Source organism: Rutidosis leptorrhynchoides, chromosome 6, assembly GCF_046630445.1.
Source record: "Rutidosis leptorrhynchoides isolate AG116_Rl617_1_P2 chromosome 6, CSIRO_AGI_Rlap_v1, whole genome shotgun sequence".
Taxonomy (NCBI): domain Eukaryota; kingdom Viridiplantae; phylum Streptophyta; class Magnoliopsida; order Asterales; family Asteraceae; genus Rutidosis; species Rutidosis leptorrhynchoides.
The window spans coordinates 92,547,134-92,562,456 of NC_092338.1; the positions used below are offsets into that span (position 1 = coordinate 92,547,134).

The 15,323-nt window shown below is 33.8% G+C and overlaps 1 protein-coding gene across 1 annotated transcript; it reads right to left on the reverse strand.

Moving 5' to 3' along the window:
• Window positions 1-602: 602 nt before the first annotated feature.
• Window positions 603-2,422, reverse strand: LOC139853882 (3-ketoacyl-CoA synthase 11-like). Its single transcript, XM_071843223.1, has 2 exons — window positions 1,829-2,422; window positions 603-1,403 (listed from the first exon to the last, which is right to left on the reverse strand). Exons 1-2 carry the CDS (start codon window positions 2,420-2,422, stop codon window positions 603-605), a joined length of 1,395 nt encoding a protein of 464 aa, XP_071699324.1.
• Window positions 2,423-15,323: the final 12,901 nt, after the last annotated feature.

Genomic DNA, 15,323 nt, shown 5'->3' on the forward strand with positions numbered 1-15,323 from the left:
CATTCCCTTGAATTGTGTACCGCCTTCTATAGATTCTGATGAGTCTGCAGTCTGCACCATGTGATATGGAATGGCCCAAAAACTTTAGTTGTTTAGCTTTACCTTATGCCTAACATTTAAACTTCTGTAGTTTACTTTGTGTATTGCATATAACATATTTTCAGAACTCATGTTTGAAATATAAATAAACTTATTCTTGAAAATAACATAACATGCTTATAAAAACTCATTCCTTTGGTGATGTGCTTTCTTTTATTCTTATTATTATCGTTATTGTTATTGTGGTTGCGCATGATCATGGTGCATTTGTATAGGGCTCTTTTTATATATGTGCAGATTGGTTACTAGTAATGTTGAATTTGGAAATTGTATGTTTCCTCAGCAACCCTGTTTCTGGAATACATACTATGCTATGTAATAGTCAGTGCTAAAATCAAACGTGCAGAATTCTACAATAACATATCAAGCGTGTAGAGGCGGGATTGAACATTGAAACTATTGGACATTCTTTTTATCCTTATCAGGCAAACAATAAAATAACAGTGATAGATTTTTATCACAATGGATTGCAACTTGTGATAGAAATATTGCCTAATTCTGATTCAATTGGAAGGGTCAAAATGTACAGTAAATGGTTCACGGATCGTCAAAGTGACTGGAAATTTAGCAATCTCGTCTGTCCAAGGATTATGTTCGTCATGATTAACGGTCTTCATTGCACACCAAATGATACTGCTACCTTTAAAACCCGACCCGAATGCAATCTGCCAAACCCAGTTTCCTTTCTTTACCCGACCTTTTGCTTCTATGTATGCCAGCTCATACCATATCGAAGTACTAGACGTGTTTCCATACCTGTACAATGTCATTCTAGAAGCTTCCATGGCTTCGTCCGAAAACCCTAGCGCTTTCTGCAGCTCATCAAGCACCGGCTTACCGCCAACGTGAGGGAGGAAATGATCAACAACCTTACTATAATTAGGCGTGTACTGCTTGATCTTCAATGTAGGAATTAGGTTTCTTACAATGTGGTTTATTAGGTATATGAATTTTTCTTTAATGGGAAGGATAAGGCGGCCTACGGTGATTAGGTTTGGTCTGATCGTTGTGATTGCCGAAATTAGGAGGTCTTTGTTAACGTTAACACCGACAAATCCGGCGTTATCTTCTTCGCGATAGATACAGTTGTAGGATCTGTCCGAGCTTGATGTGTTGGTATGTATTGCGTGAAGAAGTTGATATTTGGAAATTTTGTGATCTGAAGGGTGGTTGGAGAGGAGTATTGCAGCACCCCCTACGCGAAACATACAATTGATAAGGAACTTGGAACGATCTTTCCCTTTGTAGCAGTTTTCGGTAATGCTTTCTGTACTTACTATCATTGCATACGAGTTTTGGTGTACCTACAAAAATTAGAATTTTATTGTATTGTACTTCATAATTCGAATGATTCAATAGAACTAAACTATGTTGCTAGTTTATACATGATGAATGATCTGGACACAACCAATTTTTATCCATACACAAGCAATTGTGCTTTATGATATGGATAAAAAGTGGTTGTGTACGAATCATCACCCTTTATACATAGTAGAAGATAATTAAATCATTCCTTAATATGACCATTGGCCTAAACTGCATTGCTACTCCAAATTATACTAGTTTGCTGTTAAGAACTTAAGTAGTTGTGGTGTCCTACTAATATCTCTTCTTTTACTGTTATTTATATGTATATGTAAATGTAAATGATAATATAATACAGGCTTAGCAAAATCACTATTTATGAATATTGGATATGGATGATAAATAGATAATGATACCATATAACCTGAAGGAGCTGTTTAGCAAGTCCTATTGCCACAAGTCCTGCGCTGCAACCCATCCCGACGAGGTTGTACGTGACAATATTTTCTCTGAGTTTATACTGGTTTACTACTATGCTTGAAAGTGAGGGTTCTGAGTTGTAAATACAACAGTTTACAATTAAGATCCCAATATCTTCATATCTTACACCTGTTTTTGCCAAAAGTGTGTCTACCGATCCAAATATGGCCATTTCGACTTCCCTTCGTGCATCTTTCATGAACGGATTATAAGTTTTTCCGAAAAAGACCTCTGCCAAGTAAGTAGAGTCACCAAGGCCAGCTCTTTCCATAGTTTTCCTCATAAAATCTATCTGCTCGTCTGTGAAATATCCATATCCTGCTGCTAGATTTGCGGAAAGTTCTTTCGAGCACTTTTGAGAATCTGGAGGCTTGTAACATGCAAAATCTATTAAGTAAACTTTGCATGAAGGCTTTTTGGTCATGACAAAACATAAAAGAAGAGACATGAGTAGGAGTATGAACATAATATTATAAAGTAAGATAGGGTCTGTTAGGAATTTTGAAAGATCCTCCAAATTATGGTTGATGATGAACATGTTTGAGGTATGAAATCTTTTCAAGGGCCAATAGTATTAGGTTTAAAAGCTACTGAATCTTATATGTGATTTTTTGTAGGGGTTTTTGATTAGTGAAGCTATTTTCTATTTATGTATGTATAGCTTTTAGCATTTAATTGACTAGTGGTCCTGGTATAGTTATGTAAGATGCATGGAACTACATACTCAACTCATTATTATGCTTATCATTATCAAAATTTAAGTAAATTTCCTTTGGATCAATTCCCATTTATGATAAGGGTGATCCAAAAAAGAAAAGATGTATGTAGCTTCATTATGTGCAAATATGCAAGAGGATATTGGATGTTGCCTTTAAGTTTTTATACTTGGTCATTATATATAAAAATAACCTTATTTATTACTCCATATTATAGCATTATTTGGTAGATAAAATTTAAGAGCTTATAGGAAGAAAAAAAGTTAGCTGAAGTTGCTTATGAAATATAAAATTACATGAATACCCCTTATATAACTATGTATCATGTGTTTATATTTCATTTTACTTTATTTTACATGTTTAAGCTCCGGCTAGTTTTAGTCAAACAATTATAAAAAAAATAAGCTTAAGCTTTCGACTGTAAACTAGTTCTATTAAACACACCCATAGATAATAAATATATCGATCGATAGGATTCTGACAAACAAACACTCTCCAAGTACCTTTTGTTTATCACACACGGATTTAGTTTGTACCAACTATAACTTACTATGTGACCATTTGAACTTTTTCACCGATTTGTATGTCTCATGTTCACTCTAAACAGATTGTTAAATCATGTATGTATGTTGTCAATATAGCTTTATTATTATTATTATTATTTAAAAAGAAAGCTATTAATACATGGTATCAAATGTGTAGTCATTAAAATGTCATATTGTAGTTTGTTGGTGGTCAATTATATGAAGATATAAAAGCATGCGATCTTAAAAAAAATGAATATAAACATATTACCAAATTTGTAGGATGGTTATGTATTACTAGTATTTCACATGTGAACATGTTGAAAGTGTCTACATCTTAATATCTTTATTAGGTAACATTTGGTGTTGTGATCTTGGATTTTGTTACATTGCTATTACAGTTTTAAAGATACACGTACACGGTATCACAACCTGCAATTGGACTCTTGATACGGAAAGTTTGTTTGGTAAGTAAAGCTTCTAAAGCCTAATTCTGTTTATACATGAATGTGGCCGATCACCAATTAAGGATTTTGAAAGTTAACGTCTTTATTACATTTGGCGGAAAGAAGGGGATAGTGAGTTTTATAATGGGTCGGCCCGGGTAATCATTGTATCAGATGAAAAAAGTCATGTTGGGTTGGGTTGCATTGACTAGCAAACACCAGTTTTTAAAATATATGTTGTTTTGTAATATATAGTTTGCCTAATAAATATGATTACCAAACTGTGAACATGCTGGGCGCCATTTTCTTCACCTGAGTCACCTTTTTAGCTAAGATCTATAATATTACCAATTTGAACCATAAGAGGTAAATTTTGACCCATTTGTAAGTAGATGGGCTATCTTTGTCACAATGTCACCTATAGTAGTATAATTTTACTAGTACTTTAGACTGGTTTCATAAGTTAGTGAAGTATAATAAATTTGCTATGTGTGTTTCAGAAAAATTCTAGTTTTTATCTCTTCGACTGCAAAGAAATGCATTTTATACTATAAATTTCATTTGTATACTTTTTTTTGGTTAATTTCTAGAAGGCATACATGTATTAGTTGGAACTTAAGTTTTTGTAATTTTCTAGCTCCGCCTAGTTTTTAATATCATTCACTATTCAAGAAATAAAATATAGCAAGGAGTAAAGGTAATTGTTGAAAATACACTTTTTTTTTTTTTGACTTCAAACAAAATACACTTTTTTTAAAAAAATTGTCTTTTTACACCATTCGGTAGACGGGATTTCCGTCTACCACCTTTATCTGTCGTCTACTACCATTTTTACAAAGTAGTCGACGGTGAGATAAAGGTAGTAGACAGAACAAATCACCGTCGACTACTTTGTAAAAATGGTAGTAGACGACAGATAAAGGTGGTAGACGGAAATCCCGTCTACCGAATGGTGTAAAAAGACAATTTTAAAAAAAAGTGTATTTTGTTTGAAGTCAAAAAAAAAAAGTGTATTTTCAACAATTTCCCAGGAGTAAATCTTAGGTGGATACCAGTTTGTCCACATGGCCTTCAGGGTGATAAAACTATATTTCTTTCGTAAGCATGCTAATTTTTTTCTTTTATTTACGAGATTTTTCCTTTTTGGGTCATTTGGGAGGACGAGTTTTTGAACCTTATGAATGGGGCTATCCAGAACACTCTGTGACCGTTTCCTAAACCTTTCGTGGCCAGCCCAGAATTTGAACTTGTGACCTCCCGTAAAAAGTTCAGAGTCCCAACCACCGGCTATCTTGGGATACACCATATTCATAACTGCTGAACAAAACCAAATTTTTGGGATACAATATGTAGTCTACTTTTTTACCTATGTGCAAGTGTGCAACCGCTAACATCATATACATTTAATGTAGGAAACTTCTGCGAATTGGACGCTTTTGACGTTATATCATTTTAAAAAAGAAAGAAAGTGAGTTTATGTAGTTTAATTCTGTTTGCACATGCATATGGTAATCACAGATTAAGGCATTTGAAACCGAGATCAAGCCGCAAACCAAATCTAATTTCATCACTAAAGGCTTTTTGTGTAGTGCTTATTACATGCTCTTACGAACCCTAAATACGCTTTTATCAATTCTATATGATAACGATTTTTATTCTCTAAGCTTTGTTATGAGTGTACTGATTTGGAGTGTATGGCGTGACTGAGTTGGAGTTAGTGTCAATGTGTGACGCTTTCTAGTTTCGAGCCTGCCTGGTTGTCCTTTCTTTGTAAGTCTCGTTTTGGATCTTCATTTTTCGATGAATATTCTTTTTATAAGTTCTCATTATTTTTGCCAAAAAAAAAAAAGTATAAAACAAACTCAATATAGCTGACAAATCCATTTATAGAGCAATTACTTCTACTCGCATTGTAAACAAAATCATTAACTATCAACGTCCCAATTTAAGTTTAATAGGGCAGTGATGATTCACATGTTTTCTACCACAACAAACATAGCATTAGTAAACTTGCTTAAATCACTAATTTTGCACATTGGACTACCATCTGTCATAATGTAGTACTTAAGGTATGTCTCAATGACACAGTACAACTACTATCTACTTGATTTAACTACCATGGCACCCCTTTATTTTATTTTTTATTTTTTTTGAACGGCGATATCGACATCAAATGCTCTCATTTGCACCCACACAAGCGTTAGGAGGAAACCCAATTCACGACGATATTGGCAGTACCATCGAAGGTTGGAACTCCCTGCTTGGAGTGAGAATTGAACCTGAGTTGGCAGTACCCCAAGTTGGATCCCAACCCATACCACTCAAGCCAAGCTTTGGTGGTATGGAAGCACTTTATTGTGTCCGGTCGAAGTGCCAATTACTAATCCTTTTTTACTGAAGAAAATTGAAATAAAAAGAGGTGAGTGAAGGTATTGTCTGCACTAAAGGGTGGCACTTTTAACCCATCTACTTATGAATTGGTAACTTAGGTTATGTTTTATCTCTGACAGGTCAACGGGTTAAAACGGAAGCTTATAATGAAATGCGTCAATTATGAATCAAAATGTATTTTTAATCTCTACACCTCCTATGTCTCTTTTATTAACATTGAATGATGAATGCATTGTTATGATCACCAAATACATGCACAGAAATATGTTGGTGCGAAGCAGTGAACATGAGATGTAAAATCACGCTTACGCTTCATATAAAGGTGAAATATGATGCTCTTTTGTATCCTCAAAAGTACGCACAAAAAGGAACCTTAGTAGAACCATCTGCATAATCACTCTAAGACCGACAGTCCACGAAACTTCAAAACCCGATCGTGTATCAATATCTAACTAACTAATCTTTAGCTAAAGTGTAATAATAGCACAACATTATGCCAAATTTATTATTGATTATAGGGGGTTTTGTCTGGAAAGGCAGCATGTTTAGGTCATTATACTTTTTATTGTCCAATTGGGTCACTAAAAGATTGCAATGTGTCCCAATTGGGCCATTCCACAACCTGATGACCAGGTGAAGTGATAACCAAAAACGTATTTCGTGACAAAGCACTATAGTATTTAATATGGTGTCTCAAAAACGGTCTATGGCTAGTCTCAGAAACATGCATATGGCTAGTCACATATTAATGCATTTAAAAATGAATGCGGTTTTTAGAGGTGACGAAACATATGGGTGACAGGGTGAGTGGGTTGAGTAATGAGTAATGAGTAATTGGGTCAAAACAGGTAAGTTATGTGTAGGTTGAAACAGGTCTCCTTGAACTTTTATACTTATATTCCAAGTATGATTTCAAAAATCTTAACTTATATTTAGAGTAATAGACTAATAGTACGTCTTGATAGTTTTTTTATGTTAGTTGGTAGTAAATACTGCAGTAGCATTCGTTAGAACTACCATATTGCAACTTTCAACTCAGACTCATTTTCTCTGTGGTCAACTTTTAATATTAGTCATTTTCTCATTGTAACTAACGCCGGGAGTTTACTATCTCGTTTTTTCTGCTTACGAAATGCTTAAGCTTACCAAAAGTGTTAAGAGTGCAACGATTAAGAGTAGTCAACAAAAGTCAAATAACCATTTTTTGGTTATTTGACTTCTTGGGATCAGATTCTAATCTCATCATTTCCCTTTCCGGATAAAGTCACAAGGGTCAACAAGCTGCCAAAATTAACGGGAACACAACTGACCAAAGTGTGCTCTTTCCTCAAATGTAACGGGGGTTCCAAAAGTTTAATTGGAGCCGACCCAATATAGGAAATAGTTGTTAACTGTTTTTGTATATATAACACTTGATAGAATGTAAACAAGAACATAATACAATTGTATGAAACTGATTTCAATTCAATACAAGATCACATTACTTATCATATTCTTAATTTCAACATGGTATCAGAGCTTTAAAGTGTAGATCTATTGATCATTACATCCTGTTAAAGCCTCAATCATTTACCAACTAAAGGGTTGCCATGTCTAGTGACGGCAACCCAGTTTTTTCAAACTCAACAGAAAGTTCTTAGAACCCACAAAATAATGATATATCAAACCAACTTGCAGATTTCTTAAAAATTAGCCTTCAAGCACAACCAAAACTTTCTGATAGCTTAAAGATCAACTTAAGCTTATCAAGCCAAAACTATGCACTTTTGTCCAGGATGATTAAGGTGGCTATAGGAGGGAAATCAAAAACCTTCTCAACCACCTCACATCAAGTCCACCAGAAAGTGATGATTCTAGCTTCGAAAAATGAGAACAAGATGATCTTGTTGTGTTTTCATGACTAATACAAAACATAGAGCCAAATCTTGCAAGCAATTTGATCGAGTTTCCCACAGCTAAGGCATTGTGGGATGCCCTAGTCACCACTTACAGCAGTGGTAAAGACAAGCTTCAAAATTTTGATCTTCATGTTAAAGCAAATGACATAAAGCAAGCAAACATGTCTCTCTCGGATCTGTGGACACAATGCAAGGGATTTGGGGAGAAATTGATCGAAGAGATCCCAATCCCATGATATGTTCAGTTGACATTGTGACCTACAACAGAATCCGAGCTGACCAAAAGCTCTTTCAGTTTTTGAATACCTTATATCCGAAACATGATACCATAAAAAGAGAGTTGTTGAGGTCAGATCCATTACCGACGGCTGAAGAAGCATATGCAGCTGTTAGAAAGGAGGTTGCACACCAATTGATTTTAGGGCAAACCAACCAATATAATTATTCAAGCCAAAATCAAGATATTGCATCAGGTTTAGCAGCCACCAACCAAACAGAAGTTCTGACCACAAAAACCAATCGGTATCCATCACAACAAATTGACAAATCAAAGTTGAAGTGTACCGAATGTGGTAAAGCCAGGCACACAAGAGACCAGTGTTTTAGATTGAAGGGGTACCCTGAATGGTGGACAAAGCCAGGGAAGGCAGCAAAGGTGGAGGCAGCCGGAGATCCTACCACCACAACCACCGATGTTGGCCTTGGAGGCATCGTCACAGAAAAAGGTACATCTCTTCTCTCTACTTGTGTTCTTTCATCGATTAGACCAAATGAAAGGGATGGGTCAACCACCGATGAAGGGTACGGTGGTGGTATAACAGAGACAGAGAAGAAGTCAACTTCTCTCCCTATCAAAATAGGTCATGATGTAACAGAGACAAAAAAAGAGAGAAATAAGCTTTCCCTTTCTACCTCACACACTTATCTATCTGATGCAAAAGACACCGATCCCTATTCTAACCCTTAGTAACAAGGCGGGCTTTGTATCTTTCAATAGTGCCATCTGGTTTCCGTTTTATTGTAAACATCCATCGACACCCTACAGGGTTTTTTTTCCTTGAGGGATAACACATTTCTCCCATGTATCGCTTTTCTTGAGTGCTTCTGTTTCTTCTTCCATAGCCTTCCTCCATTCTGAGACTTTCTCTCCGGTTGCAAAGATTGATACTATTAGAGTTCTCTTCTCTATCGTTGCAAATGAAGAATGAAAACTTTACCAATTTGATGTAAATAATGCTTTTCTTCATGGTGAATTAAAAGAAAAAGTTTATATGGAAGCACCACTAGGATTTGCGGAAAACTTCAATGATAGGGAAGTTTGTCGACTTAAAAAATCTTTATATGGGTTAAAACAATCTCCACGGACTTGGTTTGGGAAATTTACACTGTTTATGAAAAAATATGATTTTAAAGAAAGTAACTCGGATCATACCCTGTTTTTAAAGCAAAGAAATAATTTAATCACATGCTTAATCATTTATGTTGATGTTATGATAATAACATGAAATGATGAAGCAAAAATTTTAAAATTAAAAACAAACTTATTTAAGGAATTTGAAATGAAAGATTTAGGCAATCTCAAATATTTTTTAGGGATTGAAGTATTAAGATCCCAATAAGGAATATTTATTTGTCAAAAGAAATACATTCTTGATCTTCTTGCAGAAACATAGATGGTTGACTGCAAACCTGCAGAAACTCCAATGATTCCTAACCAAAAGTTATACATGGAAGACGATGCTGATCTCACTAATAAAGAGCAATACCAAAAAATAGTAGGAAAGCTGATTTATCTTGCTCATACTCGACCAGACATAACACATGCAGTAGGAGTAGTGAGTCAGTTTATGCATCAACCACAAGTTCATCATATGAAAGCTGCAATGAGGATCATTAGATATCTAAAGAAGACACCAGGTCATGGAGTTGTATTTAAGAAAAATGGGCATCTTGAAACTGAGATTTATACAGATGCAAGTTGGGCTGGAGAAAAAGGAGATAGAATATCTACATCGGGCTTCTTTACAATCGTCGGAGGGAACTTAGTCACATGGAGAAGCAAGAAGCAAAAGGTCGTTTCTTTATCAAGTGCTGAATCAGAATTTAGGGGGATAACAAAAGGAGTGGTCGAAGCCTTATGGATTACAAAACTCTTAACCGAAATTGGATTTCCTCCAAAAGAAACCATTCAAATACTATGGGACAATGAAGCCGCCATTGCCATTTCAGAAAATCCAGTACAACACGACCAAACTAAACACGTTGAAATTGAACAACATTTTATCAGAGAAAAGTTGGACGGGGAAATCATTTTTCTCCCATCAATTAGATCAGAAGACCAACTAGCTGACATCCTTACCAAATATGTCAACGAAAGACTCTTCAGCAAAGTTCTTAGCAAGTTGAATATTGGAGACTCAACTATTCAACTTGAGGGGGAGTGTTAGAGTGCAACGATTAAGAGTAGTTAACAAAAGTGAAATAACCATTTTTGGTTATTTGACTTCTTGGGATCAGATTCTAATCTCATCATTTCCCTTTCCGAATAAAGTCCTAAAATTAACGGGAACACAACTGACTTAAGTCTGCTCTTTCCTCAAATGTAATGGGGGTTCCAAAAGTTTAATTGGAGCCAACCTAATATAGGAAATAGCTGTTAACTGTTTTTGTATATATAACACTTGATAGAATGTAAACAAGAACATAATGCAATTGTATGAACTGATTTCAATTCAATACAAGATCACATTACTTATCATATTCTTAATTTCAACAAAAAGGACTAGGGCATCTTGTAAAAAGCAAAAGAGAACGGTGACTCTTAAGAGAAAGAATAACCTAAACTGATCATCAATAGACCACCGAAGCTTGGCTTGAGTGGTATAGTGGTGAGATCAAACTTGGGGTACTACCAACCCGGGTTCGATTCTCACTTCAAGCAGGGAGTTTCCAACCTTTGATAGTACTGCCAATATCAATGCGATTCAGGAAGGTCTCTGGGGGGTTTTTCCAACCTTCGATGGTACTGCCAACATCGTCGCAAATTGGGTTTCCTTCTAACGCGTGTGTGGGTGACAAATGAGAGCATTTGATGTCGATATCGCAGTTAAAAAAAAAAACTTATCATCAATATTAAGGGTGTTCATCGGTGTGGTTTATTCGGTTCGATTTTGATATTTTTGGAGCAAAACCAAACCAAAACTTAATCTTACTTCAAAACCGAAATCGAGACCAAACCATAAACTGAATTTGAATTTAGTTTTGTTCCGGTTGATCTATGGATTAATGCTCGACGTTATGACATCTTACATGATTTCAGAAAGATAAGAGAGTTCGAAGGCTCAAATGACTTTTCAAGTTTTCCCAGAGACACGAGAGGTCATTGATTACTACATTCCTCCATAGTCTAATAATGCACAAGAATTCATCTATAAGAGCGCTTGGGGAACAAAATGGAGAATGTATAAAAGTATGGAAGCTGCCGAGACTCACAACCAACGCAAATGAGGAGATTTTTAGAAGCTAGATTTACCTTGTATTGTGTAGGTTGTGTAACTTCCTAAATATATTGAATGTATAGAAGGGAGCTATATAAGACATCCCTAGAGCTTCCATAAGAATAACATTAGCCATTGTTTTGTAATTAAGTTAAGAAAGCCGTGAAAATGAAATATCGACTTTTTTGGCTTTTCACTCTTTTACCGAATACCTTTACATATTTACTAAATACCTTCAAGCTTACCGAATACCTATCTTGTGATCAATATACTTTGATTATGATGTGATCCATGGCCCCATAATAGTGAATATAGTTTAATTGTTTGTGTTGACTCTAACTGATAAACGGGGGTTACGGTTAGAAAATCAATTACTAGTTACAGAATATTTTTAAATGGATCTTCAATTCCTTGATAAGTAAGAAGCAAGCTACAATTTCCAATTCTTTAGGAGAAGCAGAGTTTAGAACTCTTGATAATGTTAATAGTTAATTCATTTGTGGTTTGAAGTCATTAGATGATTTAAAAATTAAGTATTCTATACCATTGAGTGTGTTTGTTGATAATAAAGTTCTTTTCGAATACCGTATAATTATGTGTTTTCATGAGAAAACTAAACACATGAAATCAATCTTTATTTTGTAAGAGATAAAATTACTAATGGTGTAATAAAGCTTACCAAACTTGATTTAGATGAGAATGTGACTGATATATTTACTAAGGGTTTAAAGGAAGCTCACGTAATTATTTAGTGGAGAATTTATTCAATGAAATATATGTTTACATAATTAGATTGTGTGAGGGTGTAAAGATAACTATCTAATTATATTAATATTCATTTGCTTATAATTGGATGAGCATTGCAGGTTTGTTGATGCTGGTATAAATTTAGAATGTAGCAGTTAGAGGTTCAAGGTTCAGGTTCTTTGTAGATCACGTGTTATCTATTCTCGAGTAGCATATCTGATATGGGTTCGGTTTACGATGACACACACGTAGGACATAGTTGAACTTGAATTATAAGTTGAGGATACATTCTTGCGAAGACTAAGTCTCTAAGGGCTATTTTATAAATTGAATAATATATATGTTAACTATAAATAAAGAAATTAAGTTTAGTTTTAGTTATTATTAGTTTTTTAAAAAATAAAAAATCCCCCTCTTCTTTCATATACGTTTTCCTCTAAATTCAAATAAGAATTTTGATTATGTTATTTGTCTGATCAAATTGATGAATTGTGATTGTTTAGTTTTTTGTTGTAAACTTTTCATATATATATATATATATATATATATATATATATATATATATATATATATATATATATATATATATATATATATATATATATAAGTGCTTACGCCCCTTTAGAGAGAGGGGCGCGCTAGCGCTTGACTAATAGAATAGGGGGCTGAGAAGCTCTTGCTTGCTGTCTACTTCGCGAGCCTTCACTGTAACTTACCTTCTTTCGTCCTTCCACGAGGCTGTAAAAAGAGAGAAAGGGGCGGCTATCTAGCGGGAGTCGTTTCGGTTGTATGCCACGAGGTCCCTATGGACAAGGGGACAAGTGAATCATCGCTTTTGGGCGCAGGCAGCCCTCTACCATCTATCCCATTGCATTTCATTGTCTCGTATTGTACTGTACCGTATCTATATATATATATATATATATACTGTTTTTATTTGAATAATAAAACTTTGGTAGTGGTTTTCTTGTGTTTGATCATTAATGTACTCAATATAACTTGGTTTACAAGATTCTTCGGAATGAACTCTTGTTAATATCTCATAAACCTAAATAACACAAGTTATACACTTGAAAATTTTCAAATTGTAAATGAATGAATAAACATAAAATGAAGCAGCGATAGAATATATATATATATATATATATATATATATATATATATATATATATATATATATATATATATATATATATATATATATATATATAGGGTGAGGATCCATGGAGAACCAAAGGTAGTAGAGAACCCATGGAACTCGTGCAGATTGAGTCAATCTGCTGCATATATATATATATATATATATATGGTGAGGATCCATGGAGAACCAAAGGTAGTAGAGAACCCATGGAACTCGTGCAGATTGAGTCAATCTGCTGCAGATTGAGTCAATCTGCTGCAGATTGACACTTTTTTTTTGTTCTGTACAGATTGACTTTTTTTGTGCAGATTGACGTTTTTTTGCAGTTTTTTTTTTTTTTTTTTACAGATCGACTTTTTTTTCTATTTTTATTGTGCAGATTGAGTCAATCTGCGTTTTTTTTGCAGTTTTTTTTTTTTTTTGCAAATCGACTTTTTCTGTGCAGATTGACTTTTTTCTGTGCAGATTGAGTCAATCTGTGTGCAGATTGGCGTTTTTTGCAGTTTTTTTTTTGTTTTTGCAGATTGACTTTTTTTTTTCTGTGAGCATTGACATTTTTTTTTTTTTTTTTTTTTTTTTTTTTTTTTTTGCAGATTGTATATATATATTTTTTCTTCATAGATTGAAGTTCAATCTATGAGTTCTATGAGTTCTCTACATACTATAGTTCTCTAGGGATCCTTTCACTATATATATATATATATATATATATATATATATATATATATATATATATATATATATATATATATATATTGTAATATAATGTGTGTTCTTGTTACTTTATAATTCCCACTTCAACTGCCAATATAATCATAATATGCTGGACAACCCATGGATATACAAGTGGAAGTGCTGGAGGCCAAGTTGGCGATGATGAGGGCCGAGGTAGCGGCGATGAGGATTGAGCTGCCTGACTGGCGATGAGATATTGAGAGATTAGGTACACTAGTGTGCTTTGGTGATATATATTGATGATATTGATAGTGTATATCCTAAACTTTGACTGATATGAAAAGAGTTATAAATATTCATATTCATATTATTTATTTATTTATTTATTTATTTATTTATTTATTATTATTATTATTATTATTATTATTATTATTATTATTATTACATATTCTAAACTTTGACTGATATGCACAGACTTTAGTACACATCGAAAGAAATATTGGTAGATATTGATAGTAAATATCTTAGACTTTTTAACCCATATGAAAAGGAAACTCGATACATTGTGCATATTTTAATCTTTAACCCACATTTGATGTGATAAATTTCACAAGTTTTGAAATTCAAACAATTTTTATTAACTTTAGCGAATCGAAATCTTTAAAGAAAAGTTGATAAGATTATAAATATGTATATTTGTTAAATATTTTATGAAAGTCATATAAATTTAAACTATGTCACATACTAATTTTGATAAGGTCTCCATGCGACACTTATTCGCTCAAGCCCTATAACGATTTAAGTATCCAAAAGTAACTGACATAGGGAACAAGTGGTATTAGAGAAAATACTAATGTCCATTAAGAGAACTTTATTAGAGATAATACAAGAATTTTGATGTGTGTTGTGCCAAAAAGGTCACCTCTATTAACACTACTCCTACTACAAAATAGATGACTAAGATTAAATAAAATCAATGGTTAATATCAAAGTACTCGAAAGTTAAGGTATGTACATGGTTCTAGAGTTGTCCATGGAATTTTTACCACTTTCTAAGGAGGAATCAAGTAGAGTTTTAGAAAGTTTCTATAGCATTCTTGTATCTTTCTTGATTTTTGGGATGAATTTTCATAATCAGACCACAAACTTAGTAGGTTGATATAATTCCTTTTATTTATACGGTTGAATTTTCCTTAATCTTAATTGTTTTAGGTTAAAAGCTTCTATCACATTCATGAATCTTCCTTTTATTATATCGTTGATATTCTTTATGACTTACTCATTACCATAAGTATATGAAGCAAATGAAGACCAAAGCTGTACGTAGGAATGTAGGATACGAAATCTCTGTCAGTGATAATATATGTAGGCGAAGTAACAACTTTGATCATAATCATTGAGCGT